The 23,813-nt window shown below is 36.4% G+C and overlaps 3 protein-coding genes across 3 annotated transcripts; 2 read left to right on the forward strand and 1 right to left on the reverse strand.

Annotated features, from left to right (window-relative positions):
* The first annotated feature begins 1,172 nt into the window (after nucleotides 1–1,172).
* Nucleotides 1,173–7,990, forward strand: LOC148958618 (uncharacterized). Its single transcript, XM_089112093.1, has 2 exons — nucleotides 1,173–1,559; nucleotides 6,108–7,990. Exons 1-2 carry the CDS (start codon nucleotides 1,214–1,216, stop codon nucleotides 6,488–6,490), a joined length of 729 nt encoding a protein of 242 aa, XP_088968219.1. The 5' UTR covers nucleotides 1,173–1,213; the 3' UTR covers nucleotides 6,491–7,990.
* LOC135685615 (uncharacterized) lies at nucleotides 1,980–5,090 on the reverse strand. Its single transcript, XM_065201600.2, has one exon. It carries the CDS (start codon nucleotides 4,424–4,426, stop codon nucleotides 2,483–2,485), a length of 1,944 nt encoding a protein of 647 aa, XP_065057672.2. The 5' UTR covers nucleotides 4,427–5,090; the 3' UTR covers nucleotides 1,980–2,482.
* Nucleotides 7,991–13,642: 5,652 nt separating the features above from the next.
* Nucleotides 13,643–19,267, forward strand: LOC135691810 (HUWE1-associated protein modifying stress responses). Its single transcript, XM_065209788.2, has 3 exons — nucleotides 13,643–13,950; nucleotides 17,608–17,706; nucleotides 18,523–19,267. Exons 1-3 carry the CDS (start codon nucleotides 13,749–13,751, stop codon nucleotides 18,879–18,881), a joined length of 660 nt encoding a protein of 219 aa, XP_065065860.2. The 5' UTR covers nucleotides 13,643–13,748; the 3' UTR covers nucleotides 18,882–19,267.
* Nucleotides 19,268–23,813: the final 4,546 nt, after the last annotated feature.

The following is a 23,813-nucleotide window of genomic DNA, read 5'->3' on the forward strand; positions in this document are numbered from 1 at the left end:
CTGTCCTTTTGACTAATGTGTTGAGGCCTTTGTGGTAGCACTTGCAGGGGAAAATGTGGGGAAGTTATCACTTACCCACGGCTAGTGACCAGATAACAGGATACATGGAATCTCCAACCTTCATCTAGCATTGCCAGATTCTTTCTGCTGATCCATAGAATAGTTTGTTACCTTTTGTATGCATAAAATAATAATTTTGACGGGGATAAAGACTAACAAACAAGTGAAATTTACTGCAGAGTCATATTATAAAATGATTATGAAAGAAGAGAAATTATGAAAGAAATAATTACCTTACACCTTGGGCATTCAGAGTATAGATATTTAAAAGGGTCAAAGAGAAATTGAGAAAGGCAACCTCTGTTACTATATCAAATAGCATTTAAGGTTCATATTCATTTGAAGTAACACAAAGATAAATTCAAATGATATAGACCATGCTTATATGAATCAATGCTAGATTTCCCGGGGGAGCATTCTCCGTATCCCCTAGAAGATTATGCCTTAGGCCTACTTTACTATTTGTCTTTTGTCCCGACCTATGGCCCATAAATCCTCTCCGCGGCACTGTATGTGGGGAAAGGGCTCAAAACCTAGAGTTACCGAGTGGGGGCAGCCAGTGAAAATCCTTTGGTGAAGACTGATTCCCAAAGCTTTGAACCGCTATCAAGGCCAGTAAGGCTTACTGTTATCCAATTTTTTTTAGAAATCGAGCTTCTTTGTTGCTTTAGATTTTTGTTGGAATGGCATTCTCCCTTTTTACCTCAATTGAAAAATTATCGATTTTGGAGGTAAATTTCCACATGTCATATAAATTTGATTCGAATAATTTTCAAAGTCCTATGCGGGTAATGATCGTAAAAATCCTGTTTGGGCTATCTTACACAGAAACACATAAGTGATGTTAAACTTTCTATTCAATTATTGTATTCAAAGTTTACTAGACTGTCCAACCGACTACCCCTTTTTAAAACGACTTCTTAAGTGCTCATTGAATATTCATATGTTTTTCAGTAAACAGTGTCAAACACTGTTTACTGAAAAATTGGGCATTGCGGGGTTGGACAAAATTGTCGCCAAAACTTTAGACACTGAGATAAAAAGATGAAAATAATCATATGTCGTTCAGCTGAACAACTGTCTGCTGGTCTCTTCAAATATTTATGTACTCGGTATTTTAATCGGTTTTAGTTACTGGAGTAGTTTTTAGTTGATGACGAGACTCTTCGAGAAAATGAAGCTGTTTGAGCCTGGTCCACTTTCAACTTTGCTGCAACTGATTCTTTTGCTCACAAAGGGGCAAGGATGGGTAATAGAGAAATACCTGAAAGACATGAAGCTACTGCCACCCTATTCCCAGCAACTGCAAGTAGCCAGCGTTCAATTATGTATACATCGGTGTACAATGAATAAGAATTGCAATGTTGCTAATTTTCTCATCCTAAAAACTGGTGCGACTGGGGTGGAATGCATACTTGCGCGCTTGGAATGTTTCGAGTCGCTTCATACCAGGGCAAGCATAACCAAAGGCTGGGATCTGTATCCTTTAAGAAACAAAGGTAGGCCTTATCTTATTGTTCGAGATAGTAGATGCGAAAATATCAAATGGTAATTTATATCTTTGTTTTGATATATGTCACGGTGAAATTTGCAGCAATCGTAGGATGATTTCAAAAGTTTTTGCAATGGCTCTTGAAATGAAAAAAACAAGATCCCCATTGAGAGAGATGGAATAAAGACGTCTTTGAACTCATGTGATTTTCGATTTTAAATCAAATGAGGTATTGACTTCATAGTAAGCTTTATAAGAAGTAACATGCTGTTTAAATGTTATTCTATTGCTTTTGTTTTTGTCCGAAAATTTGTTACGATATGAATTTTGTAAAAAAACGTCCGAAATTTGTCCAATGAATGAATTTCTTCAAGATTTTAAGTTTACTGGAGTCGGTGCATACGAGATTTAGAATTAAGCAAACTACTCCATACGAGTTTTGCCTCAATTCTGAAAAGATTAGACAGGGAATTTACTGTAACAATCTAGCAAACTGGGTAACCGAAATTTTTGAAGTGGATATGACTTCTATGATGGTTGGTCGTCAATTTAAGCCTTGGGCACATTCTCGAAAATTTGTTTTTGTCACGTGATCGATGACGTAATTACACCCCGGTCAGTAAAGTATTAATGACAACATTTTTTAAATCTGAGTATACCATTCAAAAGAACATGCAAAACTGAGTCAAAAATTATAAAACACTTATATTGTTTGACTTATTGTTTCGAAATTATAGATGTTTGAACTTTCTATGACGTCATCAAAATGGCCGCCACTGGATTTTGTCAAGAGCATTTTTTCATCGTATGCACTCTACTAAAACAATTCTTAGCAACCAAATTGTTTTGTAAACATACAAGTTAGGTTTCAGTTATGCCGAGATTAGCTGCTCTCTATGTTACCATCCGCTAACATCATAGTTTACGAACTTAAGGCAACCATTCATCCATTGAGTCCCCACTGGACGAAAAGTCTGAAATTTCCCATTCACTTTCGTGTTCATCGATTATTGAAGTGTCCGAGCCATCAATGATTTCTTTTCTTGTCATTTCGCTATCCCCATCATAATCGATATATGTACTGGGCAATGCATCTCTTTGGTGGTGTTTTCTCTTCTTTGAAGTGTGTTTTTGGCCCTTAATTTCATCATCACTCATCTCCGCATCGCCATCGTTGTCATAGTTGAGATTCTTGGCTGTTTTCTTTCTGCTTGTTGAAAGTGAAGGAGGCAATTGCTTGCCTTTAAACCAGATCGGAACTACAACCTGCTTTCCCTCGACCCATTTCCAGCCGTGATTTTCAAAGCTAACTGTCTCAATGTTAACGTCACAACAGCGGACCCAGTGGAACACTTGGTAATTTGCTCGTCTGATGGCTTGCTCAACTGAATCTGGATCAGGAGGAACTGACGATGAAGACTTTGATTTCATTTCTTTATATAGTCGGATTCTCGTTTCTACATATGACTCGCCTACCTTGCCACTGTAAACAACTGTCCTGATGAACTCTCTTACGTTGTCGATTTTTTCAGACTCGAGTCTTTGATCCTGACCGAAAGATTCTAGCATCTGGCATTTCGACGGAGAACTTAACAACTTTTTGATGATTTTAACTTTTCCAGCCTTGTAGAAATAGGAAGTGGTGTCACATCCTGATATTGCATGTATTGCTGGAAGTGCTTGACAAAGATCATATCCTAAAAATTGGCAAATTACTCCTATGTCAGCATATTTATCATGGTCGTACTTGAAAAGCCACGTTTTACAAACAGAAAGCTTTGAATATGCCCATATAAGAAGGATCAGGACATCGGTATCTTTGGAGACAATAACTACGTCTGCTGCTTCCAATGACGCATGCAAAACCAAGCGGGTGTCCGCTTCTTCATGATTACAACGGTAAATCAGCTCACATCCATTTCTCTCCACTCTGTACGTGTTGTTACCTTCTGTGACGATGAATGGCTGCTTTATCGTACCTCTAGCTTCTTCAATCATCATATGTTGTGCAATAAGCTTTATCAACTCTTCCTTATTTCCCTGATTCTGCAAAAATTCGTTCCACTTGATTCCTTTTGGCATATGCTGATCAAAACCTTCCAATTTGGTTCGCGTACCAGTTTCCCCACGATCTCTCCTTGCTCCTTGTTTCGCACTCTGCTCTCGGTATGTGTCGTTAATCATCCCAACCAAGCACGGCAACGATTCTACTGGTGGCTCCATAAACTGCAAAAGGGCAATCATCCACTCTCTGTATGCCTTCCTTGACTTGAGTGATCTCACTGCTGCCATCCCATCAATAAACCATGCAGCATTTTTAGGTATGTTAGTTGTAGGACTCTTCGACTGTGCAATGAGGAAATTTCTCAATGAGGACTTGTTTGATTGTCGCAGTGTGCCTTCAGGAGTTGCGATGGACAAGGGAAACGTAGTGATTGGAAAACAAAATGCTTCTTCCAGACTAACAGCTTTAGAGACTAAGAGTCCAAAAGCTTGACAATCTTCTTTTAGGACGGATGCTGCCTTGATGGTTTTCTTCTTTGCCAATATGCCTGTGTTTAACTTTATTCTCTTTATCGGGGCAAAGAAACTCTTGGATCCTTTAATGAGCCTTTCTGAAACAAAAGTAGAAAAAGCTTCATTTCCTATTTCTGATGCATTCAACATATCCTTTACCACAGCAGGATCTACCTCTGTTCCAGTTGATAAGCATTTTGGATGATCCGATGAAAATGGATTTACACCATATCCTCTCAGGGTCTTCTTCAAATTTGACACGTGCTCAGCATGCAGTTTCTTGCCACTGTTCGTAGACTCCTTATGTTTTGACGAAGTCTTGATATTCAGCTGTTTTCTCAATGCAATCCTTAGCATGCTGTGGATGTGTATTGTCTGCACCCAGCTGTTTGCTGCCTCGATATTCGTGCTAAAACCGGAACGAAATGGGCCAGCAGTTCCCTTTGTTTCCTTGTTGAAAAGTTCTGTTATAAGGTCCCCATGTATCGTCGAGAAAGAATCACCAGTGATGCTGCCACCATGACCTCGAGACTTTAAATCTGTTTCATTAGTTTGTTGGCTGTGACTTTGGTATCACATCTTCTTAGTCCTCCTTCATTATAAGGGTAGTGATCGCTTTTGCGTTTTGCATTGCATATGAAGCAGATACGCTTTGATGACAATGACGGAGTTTGGGATCTCAAAGATTGCTTTTTAGGTGATTTGGGTTAGGTCTCATCAAAATCATTACCCAGTTCGTGTTCGTATGATGCTTCATAATCCTTTGTTCCATAATTCTTCAAATAACGTTCACTGTTATTCCTAAAATGTACTCTGCATGTTGAATGTACATAGATCTCAACGCTTTCCTGTCTACGATCTTGAATCCTAGCAAAAACTTCTGTGAAATTATGCTTCTCCTCGTGAACTGGAATATTTATTCGTGACCATTCTGCGGCCAATGCTATAAATCTCTCGTACCCCTTCTCCCCAATTCTTTGGGGCTTGTCGCCTTTCTTAATTTCTTTGCAACAAATAAAACAGCAACGGTCCGGCTGAATCACTTTTGAAGACAGGAAAGCTTTCGATTGAGCCATAGTATATCATACTTGCAACTACATTTTCGCAACCTGTTCTGAATCAAACTATCAAACTAAGGGGAAAAAGCTGTTTCATACGTTCTGACTGTTTACTTAATGGTCAATGGGCACACGAAACAAATTTTCTTTTTTAATGAGAAATTTTTGAGCGAATTAATGAAATTTTCAATTATTCTTGGCATTTAATCTACAATTCGAAGTGTGTTATGATTGATAAAAAAAGCAACTTGAAGAAAGGTAACGTGACCTCAACAGCTGTTTCTAAATTAGTTATTTCGCACTTTTCTATCAATAATATTTATGTTCAATAGATTCAGTTGCTGTAGAATTGATAACTTCCATCAAAAAACTTATTTTTAACCTCTGATGGTCATTTAACATAGCGCACACGATGAAAAACTGCTCTTTACAAAATCCAGTGGCGGCCATTTTGATGACGTCATAGAAAGTTCAAACATTTATAATTTCGAAACAATAAGTCAAACAATATAAGTGTTTTATAATTTTTGACTCAGTTTTGCATGTTCTTTTGAATGGTATACTCAGATTTAAAAAATGTTGTCATAAATATTTTACTGACCGGGGAGTATTTACGTCATCGATCACGTGACAACAACAAATTTTCGAGAATGTGCCCAAGGCTTAAATTGACGACCAACCATCATAGAAGTCAAATCCACTTCAAAAATTTCGGTTACCCAGTTTGCTAGATTGTTACAGTAAATTCCCTGTCTAGATGTCTTAAATTTTTTTCGACGAAGTTTATCCGCCGAAAATGATTTATCTGAAGAAATTTTTGTAGCTTATTTACAAAATACTTTCTTGCATAGCAAAATATATCTGGCTACAGGATAAGAAGCCTGCTCTTTCTCAGTATCTAATTTCTATTTTGAAGATTTCAAGATAAGATTTCAAGATCTTTTGTTATCTCTGTGTAATGAATTTATTTTAATTTACAGCTGAAACACCATTCTACTTGGCATTCAAGGGATACCAACACAACATGTGCGTGAAAGTGAATTCGCAAGGAAAGCTAATAATAACGCGCCAATGTCAACTGTTTTGCAAAAACGGGCAAAACCAGATGATGCACGTAATCTCAAGAAAATGTGTCGCTTTTCAAGCAACAAGTGGTTCAGGGGGAGATCTCGTGGTAACAACAACTTGCAGTTTTAACAGCATTTTCGTTGAAATCGTGGGATATGGCGTGAAGCATGTTAAGTCGGGCTGGTATATGCATCCAACAGCTTATCATAGCCAGCCGCCCCCTGGAATATCAGTAGTCTTGTGGTATAGTGGATATCACCCATTCTTTTTTGATTATGAAAATAATTTCTTTTGATGAACTTTTTTTGCACAAGGTCAAATAAATCTTCACCTTTCACTGCAAATTTGGCGTATAATTCAAGCAAATTTTTGGCCCAATTTCCTCATGCAATAATTTTGAAGAAGACAAAGCAATTTTTTCGTTTTTAAGTCATTTGCGAATGCGAGGAAGAACAGTAGGACATGAAGCGTTGGCTTTGTTTACAATAAGCAGTATGTTTCTGGTGTTATGTTGTAAATCATTTTGATTTCTTAAACACTTAAGTTAAATGAGAAATTATCTTGTTTGATCGCTATTTAAATGAGTACATGCGGCCATGAGACAAATCATAAAATCAAAATACAAGTTTTTTATAACAACAACAGGCTAAGATTTGCCCAAAGATTAAGAATATAAGAAACAAGGCAAGTTGAGACTCAAGAAAACTCAAGAAATGAAATGCTAGCTAAAATTGAAAAATAAAAGAAGAGGAACAGAACAATAGAAAGCAATGACCAAATAAGTTTTTGGTATCGCAGAATTTGAAGATGGCACGAAATAGCGAAAACATAGCATACCAGGGGATCTTTTAACATACAAACTAGTGGGGAATTTCCCCACCAGACCCTTAAATTTCCCAACTAGATGGCCCATGATTCCCCACTAGCAAGTGCCTTTTTCTTAAAAATTTGTTTTAAAATCATTACTGCTTGTTGTGTCATTGTCGTTTTATGTATGTGTCTGTTTGATTTTCTTGCACTACACCAAAGCGAGGTTATGAAATTCGTGGAAAATTCATTGTCCTGCAAACTTGCCAATATCTGAATGCTCATTATTTTTTCTGGTTTAAATGTAACTTTTCACTGCATTGGAGTAAGGACTGATGTGCAAGACCCTGAAGCCTTACATACTATGGATACACTTTTTCCTTTTGTTTTTGCCATCAGTTGTGTCACGTTAAGAGAAATGTCCTTTTGTGTCCGTTCCCCACCGGTGAAAATTCCTTAAAAGATCCTCTGTAGTATACTGAAGCACTTTTCTTCCAACACACTTCAGGGTCATTGTGCTCTTATAAGAATGGCGTGAAATACTGTAAGACTGCTTCAGACTGCTGCAAAATATATATTTTGAAGGACATTCAGCTAAAAATGAACTGCTCTGTCTGATATAATTCTAAGATTGAATTTTATCTTAAAACATCTGACTGTTTAGCTAATCGCTGCCTAGGCTAACCAAGTTATTCTCAGCACATTTTCGTCTGTATATGATATATCCGCAAGTTTAAATGGACATATTACATTTGGAGAAAACCATGCATATGGAATCTTACTTTTATCTAATATGCATTAATATTCCAATCACTTAACTTTTTGTTACGTAATAGCTTTATTTGTCAAGTTTATGTTTGTGCTAATTGTATTTTACTGTATTTAGCTATAAACTTTCGATAAACATTATAAGCACTGTTATCATTTTAATATGTTTTATTAATTTAATTCGAATTCTTAGCTATATCATACCTATCGGCAACCACAATCACAATTCACAGCTATGCTTTTTGAAATGGATTCTTCAATTAAATGAAATCTTTATAATCGATAATCAAAAATGGAGCAAGAACAGATGCTTGGCAAGCTTCAAAGTAGACCCAAATGAAAGCTTTATAGCACTAAATTTAGATACTTTTAAAATTTGCGATAAAAATTAACCCTGATGTGATGACCGTGAGGCAAAAAAAAGACAAATGGCAAGAAACTTTTGGTACAAAGAACAAGACAAATTAATGGAAAGTTGCAGATAGCACTAGATTCAGTACTTCAACTTCATTGGATTAAAGCTGGCAGGATCAAATGGTTTAAGCCCGAATCGCCGCAGTAATGAAGATTCATAGTTTAAGCATTGAATCATCAAATCTGCGTAACATTTTATTCAAGCGGCACAAATATGTCTCTTTGCTTAATGTTGCCCCTGACTAAATTTCAAGTATAATATTTCAATTTGATAATAAATGCCTTCCTCTTTTATATACCTTTTTTCTAATTCTAGATCTTTTTCAGCCAGTTATTTTTTTGTGTGAATGAAGAAAAGGCCACTGTAGCAGGCTGCTCGACGGGCTCCATGGAGTTCTTGCGGCGAAAAGTCGATAAAAATGTAGCAAATATGAAACACCGCAATACGCCGAGAATAAACAATAATAAAAACACGTAAATCAGTAAAGGCTAATATTTCGCCTCGGCATACGCGGCTTCATCAGAGCACAAGTTATTTTTTTGCAAGGCATTTTTTTGAATTATCATTTGGGACATGTCTTGTAGTAATTGCATCTAAACACTGTAGCCAAAATAACCTTGTTAAGTCGACACAATTTAATTCTTCTCTGATTGAATGATTGTGGATCTGTGGAACTGCTGCAGATGATTTTGTTTTCAGATTTGATATATATGAATCCTTGTCCCTAAGCGGCTTTAATATAGTGTTCCACTATGTTCTACAGTTTCTCGAATGTATTTGCGTCGGCAATAACTTATTCTGAGAGTCTCAGCCCATAATTCCATGGATCTGTGGAAGGACACAGCAATTTTTGGAACCAACAGTTTCAGCGATGCCTCAAATCTCGACGATTTGTTTGTTGTTTATGCACATAAACCACTAATTTGTGGTTTGCACTCCTGTATTGCATGAACAAGCAGCACAAATACATCAGTATCCTTCGCAACAACAACTACTTTTGCATCTTTCGAGTTAGCATGCAAAATCATTCTGATTTCAAGCCTATTTGTATTAAAACGTAATTTAAATGATCTAAATACTAATTATTTGATTGAAAAAATTAAAGATGAAATGCTTTTGCTGACATCCAGCCTCATATTAATACAAAGTTATGTCAACTTATCATTTAATGACAAAAAGATCTTTGATGACGTCATGCAAAATTTTTGATGACGTCATAATAAAAATACTTATGCTGGCAAATCATTCTTAAATATACATCAATTAAAAGCTTACAATGAGACGAGTCAAAATATGTAATTTGCGTCAAAAAATAACAATCCAGTAAAGAGCTAGCAATGATTTTGTCTGATTTTTTACCGTTAAATGACGTCATCAGTCCCGTGACATCCAGACATTTTCAAAAAAGTCACCTGGCAGATTATGAAAGCCTGGACTCCCTACTACAAGAATCCGTTGAGAAAGTAAACATTAGCTTGAATGTCAGATTGTCAGGTTATATGTCCTGTCTATAGTGTTTCAATTAGAGAGGAAAGATTTTAAAGCTGAATATAATGACTTCTGTTGTTCTGAATCAGATGGGCAATCTCTTTAAAAAAAGGAACGGTACTTGAAAATGCCATTTTTAGAGGAGAAGACCAGAAAATCTTCCAGTCGTCTAATACATCAATCATTAAACAAGATAACGCAAAGAAAGCTGTGAAGAATTGTTGCTTCGTCACAGGTCAGCCATTGACGACTTAGCAAGAAAAGGAAAGCAATGCAACTGAAAGTTTTAAACGCATTGCATGCTTTACATGCATGAAAATGGATACATTTTGATATATAAAGATAGAAAAAAATCCTTGAAAGATTTCTTACTGGTTACTTTTACTCACCTTTTTTATAAAAATACTTAATTTTCTACCGAGCCTCCATATTTGTTGGCTTTTTATTGTTGCACTTAGAAATGGGGTTAATTGCTTGAATCAGCAGACGGGTGCTTATATTTGATTCTGTCTTGCCTATTTCTAATATTTGATGCACTACACTCTTTTTTATAATAGCAATACTATTTTTGCGGAAGATTGATGTTCCTATTTTTGGGATAATTTCAGACTTGGGCGTTCTTAATGCTGTTCTGATTTCAAAATTGAATTTTCTTTATCTGCAAGCTATGAATACTTTCTAAGTCAACTGAATAGCAGTTTTGCATGACATTTTAGTAGCACAGTTTGTTAGCTTATAAAATCTTCACAAGAGAAAATGTGTCAGCTCAAAACCCAGCCAATGGGTTATTATTATTAAAAAGAAAATTCCTCCTTATCGATGCTGTAAATATTTTAGATGCATGTTCATCCTTAGAATGTCATATCTCAAAATTTTTCTCGCCGTCAACCATGAGGGTGGCTTTCACTAATCCCCAGAACGATATAAACATTTTGCTCCCTTACCTTGAACGTTCAATGAGGATTTCCCCCAGCCCCCTGGCCCTTCCCTTGTTATCGACGTTCTTCGCCCAGCTGTCGCTCAAAAAGTCAATGTACCTGGCTCAACCAAACTCAGCCAATGATCGGAAAAAAACATAAACCTCGTCATGTTCAAATTGCAATGATTACATGACAAGAACAACATGGAAATTTCATAGAGCCCCCCCCCCCCACCCTTGTTAAAATTTTACGACTGCATCCCTGTCTAGAAAATGAACAGAAATGGTTCCCAGTCAATAAGAACTGCTACAACATAGGAGTTAACTATCCAAAGTTGCGTTAGAGCAAATCTTTCAAAAAGTTTTCTAGCCTATTATTGCCAAAAAGTGGGGGGGGGGCTGCTAGCCTAATTGCCGCGCGGTGCCTATCTAGAGGGAGTGTTTAGGGGGTTAATGCAATAGCACCTTGTACATCATCATAGATAAGTGTCATGTGTAGATTTTTCTCTCACGCATGCAAGCTGTAGAGTTTAGGTTGCCAAACCCAAAAATAAAACTGGGTACAAAACTGAGTACAAACCGAAAGCAATGGGGCTGACCAGGGCCGCACTAACATTTTTAGAGCCCCCGAGCCCAAGCAAAGGCTCCCTTCAACAAGTCCGAGCATTTTATTTGTAGAAGCCGAGGTGAAAAAATTTCATGAGTTATTGAAAAATCAATTGAAGGATAAAAACTTTGTCTTTGTAGCTACAAAAAACTCAATTGGTGACTCGAACAAAAACATTTATTACTATGTATGTTAAAAATTAAAATTTTGCTGAACTATTGGTAAGTATGCGTCCTTGACTTCTTGACCAACTCATCAAGACCCGTGGTGGCACCATGGTTGCCGCAGAAGGGTCAGAAAATTTTTTCTAATATTAGTGATTCTAGTTCGCTGGAAAATGCATTCTTTCAAGCAATTTTACCTATACGTGGCCTTTTCTGCTTACAAGCAGATTATAAAATAGCATAAAACCCCAGTCTTAAAAATTTCTTAGGGGCAATCGCCCCTTGGCCAAGACCGCTTTGCACGGATATTTTCACAACATTAGTATATTTACGATGTATTGATGTATTCAATGGCGGTGCCAGCCCTAGGAGGAAAAAGTGAAAAAATTTAAGCCACGCCCTTTTAACCACCAGAAAATGCCCTTTTACCAACAGGGAACGCCAATTTTATCCGAAGGGAACGCCTATGACAAACTTTTGTTTGAAAATTGGCAGTTTGAAAATCATATGATTACATCACAAAAAGTACGGTGTCAAAATATTACCCCTCCCCCAACATTTTCTCATCCAATTTAGACGAAATACAAAATCGTTTCTGCTGAGAACTGGGGGGGGGGGACGTGTAGTTACCAATGGAGATGAAATTGTCTTGACTGTAGAATCATCCTCTGATAATTCCCTAGCCAGGAATATTATACATCAACACTTATTTTCATGACCATTCCATGAATCACTCTGAAAAATGTACTAAGTTGTCTTGTTTATCATACCTCTCGCGCCTTGTGGTGACAGTGCTTTTCGTAAACATTTTATCCGAAAATCTGAAAACCGTACAAACCGGCAAACCGATTCAATAAGGGAGCTGTCATAAAGTATGGAACAGACCGGGGCGGAAGGGATTCAGCGGGGTGATCAAAACTTCTGAGTGCGAAACGTTGGGCTAACAAATTATTTCAAACAATAATCATGGGCCGTGAAATTGTTCATTTAGAATATCTAAAAAAAGTTAGTCACTATTGTCAATATCACGGTCACTGCTATCTTCAATCTCTACCATGGTGGTATCTTCTGGCATTTTCAGCAAAATACCTTTCTCAATTAGATGTTTCAAGCCCCGCAAATGTAACTTTCGCTTTAGAGCATCCATGGCATTTGAGTTGATAAAAGCTTCCTCAATATGTAAATCAAACTTTCCCTGAGCAGCGTGTGCGAAATTGCTATATACGCTGGTGGCTCAAGTTCAGTACTACAGATAGTAGATAAAGAAAGACAACGATATATGGTTCAGGCTCAAATTCTAATTCCAATAGAGGACTGTATAATTCCGTAGATTCTAACTTAGGTCTTCTCTAATCAACTTCAACTCAAATCTCTCCGAACGCATACTTCACGTGTACATTAAAAGACAACAACAGCAACAACTACTGTCGTACGTCATACCATACAATTTCTTACACAGCGTAATCACAGAATAACTTATCATGCGTTATTACACCCAAAACTGCTCCACAGCTTTTGTGTAGCCTCATTTTCTTCCTCTCTTCACTCTTCTTGTCATTTTCCAGTTTCCTCTTTCTCTCCATCTTATTCTTCTGTTTCCACAAAACATTTTTCCCCAGGAAATAAAGCTGGCTCAGTTCTGGCCCTTCAGAGAGTGATGTATTTTTAATCTTGGTTGTGTAAAGAGAATTAGTACTGTTTTCTGTGATTCTTCATCAAAAGTTTTCAGGGGCTATCAAATTATTTTAGAACATTCATTGGGGCCATGAAGATTTTGTTATTTCTATCATTGGGCTACGTGATTTTAATATAAAATTTGAAATCCCTTCCGCCCCGGTCTGTTTCATACTTTATGACAGCTCCCTAACGCCAAAAACCGTTCACCGTGGCAATATCGAAAACCGCAAAACCGATAGATTTTAAGGCAGAAACCGAAAAACCGAGTCAAAAGACGGACAAAACCGTAAAACCCAAACACCCTCTCTATCTACGCCACTGGCCCACCAGGCCCGTCGGAACCAGGGCCCGCCCCCCCCCCCAATAATTGTCAGACTGTAGTATATTTCATTTATAACAGTGTACTAAATGCGAAGGAATACAATGGGCAGCCCCCCCCCCCCAATATGAATTTCGTTCCGACGGCACTGTCCACTGGGAGTCACGAAGCATCACACTATCCAAGAAGGATGAAAATTCAGTCTTAAACCAATGGTCTTAACAAAATTGAATTGAATGGGGCATAATTATTTGAAACGAGGTTGTTAACAGCTATACCACAATGCATTTTTGCAACACACAAACAGTAAGGACGGAAAGGGCAGATATGCGGAGAGAGTCAGTAGCTACGTAATATGACTTAAAACTGACAACTGTTTGATTTTGGGAATGGAAGACTCTAATAAGGATAGCGAGTGTCCATTTATCGACCCATGGTATAGCTACAGCACTTGGGAAAGGGACTGTATTCAGCATCTTGAAGCTGAACCGGATGTGGAGGCCAGGTTGATGGCAGAGAAACAGGCAATCTTAGACAATTTATGGGCTTCTTTTCAAAACGCCGCAAAATCTGTCGCACAACTTTACAAGGGTAAGAATCGAAGAATAACTTGAATTTCCAAGCCATTGTGAGTTCTAATAACAGAGAAGTTCCCAGTGCATAAAATAGCAAGCATAATTAAACACGCTTCAATTTGATGTTTGGGTGAACCAACTACCAAACGAAAAGTTTTCTGACTTTTAAAATGGCTTTGTATGATTAAGGTTGAAGGCTATTGCTGCGTTACAGTGATTTTAAAATATCAATCTATATCCAAAAACAAATCTAGGGGATAGAGACCATTGTTTTTATTTTTATATATAGGCAATAGTGTGCCTCTAAGCATTACTTTAAGGCATGTCAACTTGATAAGAAAGGAACCCATATGTACCCTAGGAGGTGAAGGTCTTTCTGGCAAAGTCCAGTTAATCCTTCTCTACATATACATGAAAAGTTTGCTACAGAGGATAAATGAAGAAGGAATTTAAATTTGGGAGGTTCATCATATATGGATATAGATTTATTTAAAAGTTTTTACATCCACTTAAAATGTACTAAATTTACCAGCTTCATATTTCCTTAGTTGCTGAAAGGATCTAAGAATTTGCTATCGCTTTATAGGTTCCAAATACGCGCTTTTGTGTGCAACTCCATGACTTTTATCTGTGTCAAGTGTCCCATCAACTCCCAGACTGAAAACTTTGTTTCTTGCATGGGCAAGTTCATGCGCCTGGCTACACACCTGAAATCACACACTTTTAAGAAATTTGTATTTTTATTAATGTGAGATGTTTTCAAAAAGGGACTTTGCGCGGCCAAAATGCAATAGTGCGCAGATGGAAAATTTGAGTGCGCGAGCATTATATCGCAGGCACGTGACAAAGTTTCCAGTCTGGGACAACTGGTTTTTCATAGCCAGATTATGGTTTGTTAGCTTGCCCTTTGTGCATTGCCATGATTTATGGCCTTATTTCTGCCACCAATGTAGGCTTTGAATAAGTTCTATCCTTCAATTTTATGCTGCAATAAACCTGCAGAGAATGGCAGGTGCGTGACAAAAACAGTATAGTGATGTAGTGCCTTCCTAGAACATATCACTCCACCTGCATATCTTTGCCTGTGTCTCTAATTGCAGACATGCTGTCATGCTTGAGGAAGCTGTGTGCGAAACTTAGATTATGGTTTTTCTATTGCTTTAGTGAAAATAATTTAAAGTGGCAGGGATAGGTTGGTTAATATGTTGCTTTTGTGAAAACATACAATTGATGTGGCAGGGATAGTAGTGGTCAATATGATATGATTTTAAAATTATTCTCCAAAATCAGACTTGTTGGTAAGGCACAATTTCTTGGCTCATAAACATTAATAGAAATTTGGCTTAACCTGTGAACATGCTAATTGGCTTCTTGTATGCATTCTAACTTACCAAACAGTTTTCCTTGGCAATATATTTGCAAAGTATTCTACTTTTATAATGCCTTTTGACAGTTTTTTGTGTTAAGATGGCTAATTTCTGCTTAGGTCAGCCTACTTTTAAAGGCAGTTAAGTTGCAAAGGAACACCACTACATCACATATTTTGCAATCTTTTTGCCCACAAAGGTGTTCATTTGAGTAGTTGCTTGTTTCTATGTCCTGCCATAATTGCTGCAAATAGTTTCTGTCTGGAAACATGTTAAATGAATTATAATTTTTTCTTTAACATTGGTTGCAAAAGCTCTCAACATTTCCAAAGAGGATTATTTTAGAAATACAAGGGTATGAAATGCAGTGTAACGTCACATTGAGAAGATTTACAAATGCCCTTCTGAATGCCATTCACAAGATGCTACATAAAAGAGTTGCATTTAATACTTTGGGGCCACAAATAATTTTGAACTTTCAAAAGGGCTTTAACTCTTTTGTAATAGCTCAAGATCTAATTTTTGTATTTAACATTTCAAGCATAAGTTCAATCGTATTTTTTGATAAATTTTTGCTGAAATATGTGTCATATTTTGATCTGCATGCACAACCAGTTGGCAGGTAATTGGTTTCTGTAAAGAATAATTATAGATGTTGTCAAAAGGCATTTAATGTTTTAGTGATAGAAAGATACATGTTTCTAGGAACTCAACAAAGCCATTAACTTTATGATCCCTTCAACATAAGGAAATAATTCTCTTTATTTTTACTTTTTATATTATATATAGTAAACATTTTCAGTTTGCCATTTCTTCAAAATAAATTTTAATTTTACTAGCAATTTTAATTCTGTTTACTATAAGGTATTCCAAATAATTGATTACATTTTATCACTGGAAAGGGCTCAACTTTAATTTTGCTGGTATGATTTTTATTTATGGTGAAATATTCTCTGATAACTTTGAATTTTTTTAGGAATCTAGCATAATCCTAACAATAGATTTAATACCAAATTGGCAATGATGATGTAGAGCCTACAACCTACTGGTTTACTTGTGGGTTATGGGCAACTGTTTCTTTTGTAGAACTAAAAATTATGAGCATAGTTATATGTTAAAGACATAATTATATTAGAATTAGGCTGGATTGTTTCACAATTTTGGTGGTAATGGCAGAGGTCAAGTGCTTTCTACATAAGGGCTTGATCAGTTTACCATTACTGGGGCTCACTTTCATGCTAACTTCACTCCTAGTAATGTTTCTATGAAATTTACTGCACTGAATATTGGATTTTTTCTCTCTTTTGAGTCCATGAAAAGTTAAGTTACAAAGCTTGTAAGATGTCAGTATGTTGGGACTGATAAGCAGATGTGAAACTTTTGCAACATTAGCCATTAATTTTCTATAAGGACAAAGTAAAATGCCAGCTTTGCTGTTCATTGGTGCTCATTAAGTACAAGCAATGACAGAAAATATGAGGTATTACTATCTGCATAAAAATTTGTTAATAGAAGTGAAGTATAGCTGTTTTCCCATCTGGCAATAGATACTTTAAGAATGCTAATCTGATGTAACAATGATGAATGAAAATTATACTGAAATTGCATGCCTAGTTGCTTACTGTTTAATGTAGGTCATTGTTAGCAGCTTGTATAACGTAAGCTTATTTTTCTCTAGATTTGTTTATGCTCATAGAAATTTTACAAAATACTAGAACATATACAGTCCTATCACAATACCAAAGGGTACAGGAATCTTCATAACAACCATGTGGCCATTAACAATCATCTCAAAGTCTGTTCCAAAAATGATGCAAGGCAGTGCACTCAGGGAGGGAATATATATGTACCAGGCGAGACACTCAGAAGGATTTGCCTGTTTATATACACTCAGCTACATTTTTGGAACAGGCTTTAATTACAGAAAATACAAAACAGAAAGATGACCAAAATATACACTTTGTATCTAGATGATTCTCTAGATGACCAAAATATACACTTTGTATCTAGAAATTAAACTCTCCTTTCTAAATAGAAGTTGCTACCTACAGCTGTCATAAACTGGATTTTATTACTGCCATTTTTGTGCTAAAACCAACTTGATTAACCAATATTTAAAAAATGAAAATCCATTATTGGCAGTGTTATGAGATATTGTGCTTACTTTAGTGACATGAAACCTAACTTGTGAATAAAGTGTTTGGTGTTATTTTTCAACATCGTGCTGACTTCATAAGATTTCTCTTTTTTAGTGCAATGCTCTTCATAATTTTTTTCTGCAGCCGATAAATCACATTATTTTTTAGATCGCACAGTATGTCGATGTTGTAATTCAGGCAACTCACACACCAAGCCATGGACACCTTTTCAAGAAGCTGCCAACAAAGTTACTTTGTTATACAAAGGTAAAATTGTATTGTTAATTCCATTTTATTAATGACACATTTAGGTCAAGAAGGCCACAACTTCCTTATTTCTTGCCTTTTTACTTATCATCACTCATACTAAACTGAAACTAAAATATAGATTTAGCATTATGAGACAAACTAAAACTATGAAGTATAAATTACAGTTCAAGTTGCATGTTTTTCCCATTTCTAACTTTGATACTTTAAAAGTCATTTTGTTAACATGATATAATTTTAAAGCAGTATGGATTGAAATTAAACCAATGTCAAGGATGAAATTTTAAGATGTGTAGAGAATTTTTGTTAATTTGAGTTGGAAATCAATCTAGGATAAAAAACCTGTTCTTCAAGTAATGTCCTTGAAATAAATCGAGTATAACTTATGCAAAATCGTATGAAGCCATATGTATGATTGATCTGTTTTGAGCTATTCAAAGCAAATAATTTTAATGTTGAAACCAAGGCAGTATTTAATGAAGTTTTATATGGAAGGAATAATGGAAGTAAAGTTTATTTCCAATACAAGCTACTCATGCTTTAAAGAAGTTCAATTTTTTTTTAGAATATTCTTCATGAAGTTGTTAAAGCTTAATGTTGCAGCCCATTTTTTAAGGCTTGACAAAAGTCCAAATTTTAATTTTTCAAAGATCAGGAATGCTGTAATCAATCCTTTTTAATTGATCTGCTATATCTAATAGCAGAGTATTTATGTGCCCATATAAGACCATGGGCTCCAATGATGGCATCAGATTAGCCTGTTGTCTGAGTTTTGCACAAAATTCAACATTTCTGACAAGAATTTGTCTCTTTCAGACGGGAGCGAAGCGTTTACGCGTGCTTGTGAATATGGAAAGCAAATAGGTTATCAAAAAAGAAATAAAGATGTTCTAAAATGGGCAAAGACAAGACGCAAACATGTGCGACGGGAAGATTTAATTTCATTTCTGTGCGGAAGAACATCACCAAGACGACGGCAATCGGACTCGCGAACTGGCCTAGCAGCTTTATCAGTTTCACCTAAACCGTCTGCTGAAGATATGTTCTCCGCACGCACAGAGTGCATTGCCAACGAGCTAAGCGATGCAATGAACCAAATTGATGTCCGAAAACGTAACTTTTCGTCCGATATTATCATGGAGTCGCCCAATCACAAACGACAAAGATTCTGTTAGTACGGACATTTTGTTGCTTTTCGATTTTCCTATAGATATTATGTGTATTTACATCTGGGTGTCAGTGTAAATTTCGTCAATGTTGTGTGCCATGGCCGGTAATGCATGAGCATTTCAAGTACCGTCCGTGCGGTTGTGACGTAACATCGTTGTTAGATTTCGACTTCTCAGTATATTGTTATTCCTTTTGCATGGAAATTGCTGTTTAAAGTTTGTTTAAAATCTCAAAAAACAGTTAATTTCGGTATGTTTTTTGTCAACCCACTTAGTTATATAAGTTTTCCAACAGCCGTTGTTTTCGGGAATCAAGAACTTTCACTTGTAACGTTGTAGGCATCCGTTGATAAAAAATATGTAGTGTCAACCAGATATAATTATCCTTTAAATATATTGATTCCTGTTTCCAATCTGTTACAGATTACTCGATGACGTATAGACCGGTCTGTACAAACATTGGTGTGTAGAACAGGGCGATCCTAAGTTTCTTCCCCAGTTTCACGCTTTATGCGATCATAAGGCAACGCCCTAAACAACTTAAACAGTCTTAACTAAGTCGCAAACAATCAAATTAGTAATTAAACTGGCTATAATATGTATTCTGTTGTTCCAAGGTCGTTCCCTGAGATGAGAATTTTGGATCGATACTGATAGCTGTTGAAGGAAATTGTCCTTTTTTAGAAAAAAGGGCAGTAAATATTTTGCCTTCTGATCAAACTTTTGCAACTCATAATATCTAACTTATGATATCTAACAATTTCTAGGTCGCAAGTATTTTGTTTTTATAGAAAAGTTACCACCTCAACCCCACATGCTGTCAATGCAGGTTGTGGATTTCCGTATTTTTCTTAGAAATGGCACCCTTTTCGGGAAAATTTTCTATTTTCTTTGAATCAGAGTGATGGGTCTTTACTTAAAAATTTTCGTAAACTGAGTACAGAATACAATGGCACTATATGATACGTTATCTTGCTATACATGAACAGCCAGCTTTAGATATGCTGTTGCCAATGTTTAGTGTGCTAGATATTTAAAGTGTGCAATGAATGCTGTTACAAATTTATCAACCACAACTCACATCATAAACCATTTGTACTTTAGGTCATATCAGAATTGTAGCAGTACACGAATCCAACAATTATGTTTGCAATGTGCAACAGTTAGGTTAAAACACCATTTTCGAATTTGAAATTATCGATTCGTGACAGGTTGGGAGGAGGCAGGGAAAGTTTTTCAAAATACCTATGAGTCGTGATAAAACAAACCCAGGAAGATAGCCAAAACTCTTTTTCTATGACTACACACAGATTCTGCTCAAGCAGGGGGAGGGGTGCTACCCAGGGAACATGTCCTTCCTCAGTGACTGATGCTAATACTTCTACGGGGAGGACAGTCGCCTAGTCGACTTCTGACCTAACTGTATTGAGAGTGTGTAAACCATTTTGATTTATCCTGTTAACTAATACCCTGCTTTTTACAGACTCGGATTTTTGTTCTGATCTTGTTTCTGTTGATACAAATACTGTAACAACCCAACATCTATACCAGTAAGGGATAACCAATGTCCAGTTGTTATCTTGCTTTGGCACAACGCCATGACTCGTGATTAAAATGTTTTGACAATTTCAGATCAAACAACGAAAGTAGCGTAGGAGTTAGTTAGCGGCAACGCAACTCAGTTTCACATTTACCGTTATTCTATTTTATATAAAGTTTAACTGATGGAACTGGAAAAGAGACAACGGGGCCGGAAATTGGCTTGCAACTAGTTGGTTATGAAATTGAATCGTGTTAAGGACCATAAATGGTGGGAGATTTAGTTGACCAACACTCTGTCCATTGAAAATCTTCCCTGCTTTAATCCACCTTCTTTTGACCTGCCCAGCACCTTAATAAATTTTCCTCATTAAAATATCAATGTAGTTCGACTGCTCTTATCACTAAGATTATCCTCCATCACTGAGAGTTTGATAACCCAATCGTCTTACTGGGCTTAAACTTTTTCGTTAAAATTAATACCATGTTCTGTAATGATAAAATTCTTTCCTCGTCTCGGACAACATTGTAGTTTTCTTTGGATAGCCTTAAATTGACCACAGAATTAATATGTGGAACACTTCAAAATGAAATTTTGTGCTTGATCTGTTTGTTGTAAGCGCAAAGAGGCAAGACTGTTACCAATACAACTTGACACGGTTTATATCTTGTGGATAATTTCAGAGTATTGCACGACAACTGAAGGCTGTCCATTCATGTTACCATTGCCTAAAGATAAATTTCCCTGTTGCCTTTCGTTTCTTTGGAAGCGAAAGCAACAGATTTTCTGTACAGGCCTTAAAAAAATTCATGGCGAATTAAACGGCGGTTTTAGGAAGATTGCCCTTTGATCAAGGCATTTTCAGCAAATAAAGGAAGGCGATAAGACAGGGTCCCTGAGCTAAACCAAGGCTACACCTTGTCACTGGAGCTTGACAAACTTTGAGCGCCACCAGAAGCAGAATGAGAAAGAACGAATCACCCAACTGTTTAATTGATTATGCACATAATTCTTTCTCTTGCTTTATAGTTTTTGATCAGATTTTAGTTTATTCCGTTTCGTGTTTGTGCAACAGCAACGTTTAACTATAATGACACAGTTTGTAATCGAATACACACCAGATAGTTAGAGTATGCTTTAGGCATCTATTCTAGTCCTTACTGGCCTTTGCGCGACAAGAACGTATAAGCCGTATTTAAGAAACCTTTCAACAATTCCCACCGAGCTCTGCGATGTTTTTATATTTTTGCGAAGCTCATATAGGGCTAAGAAAAACGAAAATGATCACTTTACACCTGTTGACTTCCGAACAAAGCTAAATTTTCTACCATCTTTGCGAAAAATGTCCAATCACTTAAGCTTTTAGAATGCGATGGCTCATCTCTGACAAGCCCATTAAAACCTGTTTTTGCAGGCCAGGAATTCACAAATTATCTGTATTCCGATAATTCCAATGACAGATTTTCCTCTGTTCTAAGAAATCAAATGTTTCCAAACTTTTTTATATCGCACTGCTATTTCATAGATTTTTAAAACTGTAACCTGTTTAAAACTGTAACATGAAAAATGAAAAGCTCCAGCGAAAGTGGGATAGATTTCTCAATTCGTCTGTTGGGTGTCCAGCTAAAAAATATTTGCCAATTTCTGATTTCAGTTTCTTTCGAAGCGACGACTGCTGCTCTCGGAGGGGGGAAGGGGGAACTAAGTCTAATTTTGGAGGTGGCGTACCACTTTGATTATTTCTCATAATTTATTTCTAACTGGACCTTAATTTTGTCAATGCTTAACCTCCCTCCAAATGATTTTGTAAAATTTTCTCAAAATGGTAACCATAATTCTGCATGTTTCTTTAAACTGTACTTATAGTTCCGCAAATATTTCTAAAACTGATACCGATAACTCCGCACTTACCAGAAAAAGATACCCTTAAACAATGGCACGTCCGCGTACCTTCAAACATCTTAAGGAACCCCCTACCCCCCTCCCCTTCCACCACGAGCTGCATTCATCAAAGAGCCATTGAACATTTAAACAAGAATGGGTCAAGAAATACAGTTAATTGCCATTTGTTACTTAAAATTTTAAAGGATATTTATAGAGTATTAAAAATTTATAAAAGATCAAACAATGATGAATTGAAATAGAGAAATTATTAGAAATCTAAACGAGCCAGCAATCTACGGATGATACTATAGGGAAACAAACAATAACAAGACATCGACAGTATCCAATCCCACCTTTGTCACCAGAAACTCCCAAAACAAAGACAGGGCTTGAATAAAGATAGAGTTGGTTACTAACCATGGCCGGTTGAAGCTAACCCACATGCAAATTCAATGTCTGCAGAAAAGATCAGCTATCGTTATTTTAACAAGACATCATGTCTCCCTTGTATAGTACCTTATGTTGAATAGCTTTTACCACGTTCTGTCAAATCTTTTGCAACTAGTTTCAATCCAAATTGTGAAGATTTAGAAAAATGGTGAAATGTAAATAATATCAAACATTCATTTTTAAAAAATATGCTGCATAATAGTTTCAAATCTATCGGCCAAGTTTAAAGATGTTTTACTTTTCTTTGCAAATGGTGCAAAAAGTGATGATTCCCCATAAAGAAGAATTAGATCACATATTGTTGGTTTTGTGTAGCCATAGTTGATTTCTGGTGCAGGTTTGGCACCTTTCAAGTCAAGCTGGGGGTATGAGAATATTTGGATGTTTGGTGTTATGGTACGAAATATTTTACTTTCATTGTAAAAAAAGAATTTCTTTCATCCCGTTTCTGCCATAACTAATTTAAGCTCGTCTTCCATCAAGTAGCCACTACATGAATTTCAAAGGGTGCAACGATCTATTCTAGTATTTGCTGTAGTTTATAACCAAGTATTATTTTCTTGTAAACAAAATTTCTTAGAAGCAGCTTTACATTGTAGGAAATTTCGTAAGATTTTTACAAATATCTTCCATGGGGTCAGCCGTTTACAGTCTCTTTGCTTTGTGAATACTTTCAAACTGTTACGGCGATCAACAAATTTTGATATGCTAGCTTTTTCATTGTTTATGTCCTTTTGACAGAAAAATGTGGTTTAGTGCTTGGCACAAAGTATATTCTTCATGTTATCAATTTCACAGGACGTTTCTGGACACTCCACCATACCTCTGTGGCCTCTTCACCCGAAACTCCAAGAGCTCTTTGTTGCCCTGCGCAATATTGGGATAGATTTGGAATTTGCCAAGAAGAGACATGTAACGGGGGGGGGGGGGGGGAGGGGATTTAACGGGTAAAGATGTTTTTCTTGTCGAGGTGGTAAAATGTGGAATTTGCAATTCGCTTTTCCTTTCTTTTAAAATTCGTTTTAGAATTATCAATTCTGCAGTAAGATTTTAACAATTTTTAC

This window comes from Rhopilema esculentum, chromosome 13, assembly GCF_057945365.1.
Source record: "Rhopilema esculentum isolate cy_ngs chromosome 13, ASM5794536v1, whole genome shotgun sequence".
In the NCBI taxonomy this organism is placed as follows: Eukaryota; Metazoa; Cnidaria; class Scyphozoa; order Rhizostomeae; family Rhizostomatidae; genus Rhopilema; species Rhopilema esculentum.

Coding starts and splice junctions, on each gene's coding strand:
- LOC148958618 (XM_089112093.1), top strand. CDS start 1,214: ATGACGAGACTCTTCGAGAAAATGAAGCTGTTTGAGCCTGGTCCACTT. Junction 1,560..6,107: donor GTATCCTTTAAGAAACAAAG/GTAGGCCTTATC, acceptor TTTAATTTACAG/CTGAAACACCATTCTACTTG.
- LOC135685615 (XM_065201600.2), bottom strand. CDS start 4,426: ATGCTAAGGATTGCATTGAGAAAACAGCTGAATATCAAGACTTCGTCA.
- LOC135691810 (XM_065209788.2), top strand. CDS start 13,749: ATGGAAGACTCTAATAAGGATAGCGAGTGTCCATTTATCGACCCATGG. Junction 13,951..17,607: donor TGTCGCACAACTTTACAAGG/GTAAGAATCGAA, acceptor ATTATTTTTTAG/ATCGCACAGTATGTCGATGT. Junction 17,707..18,522: donor AGTTACTTTGTTATACAAAG/GTAAAATTGTAT, acceptor TGTCTCTTTCAG/ACGGGAGCGAAGCGTTTACG.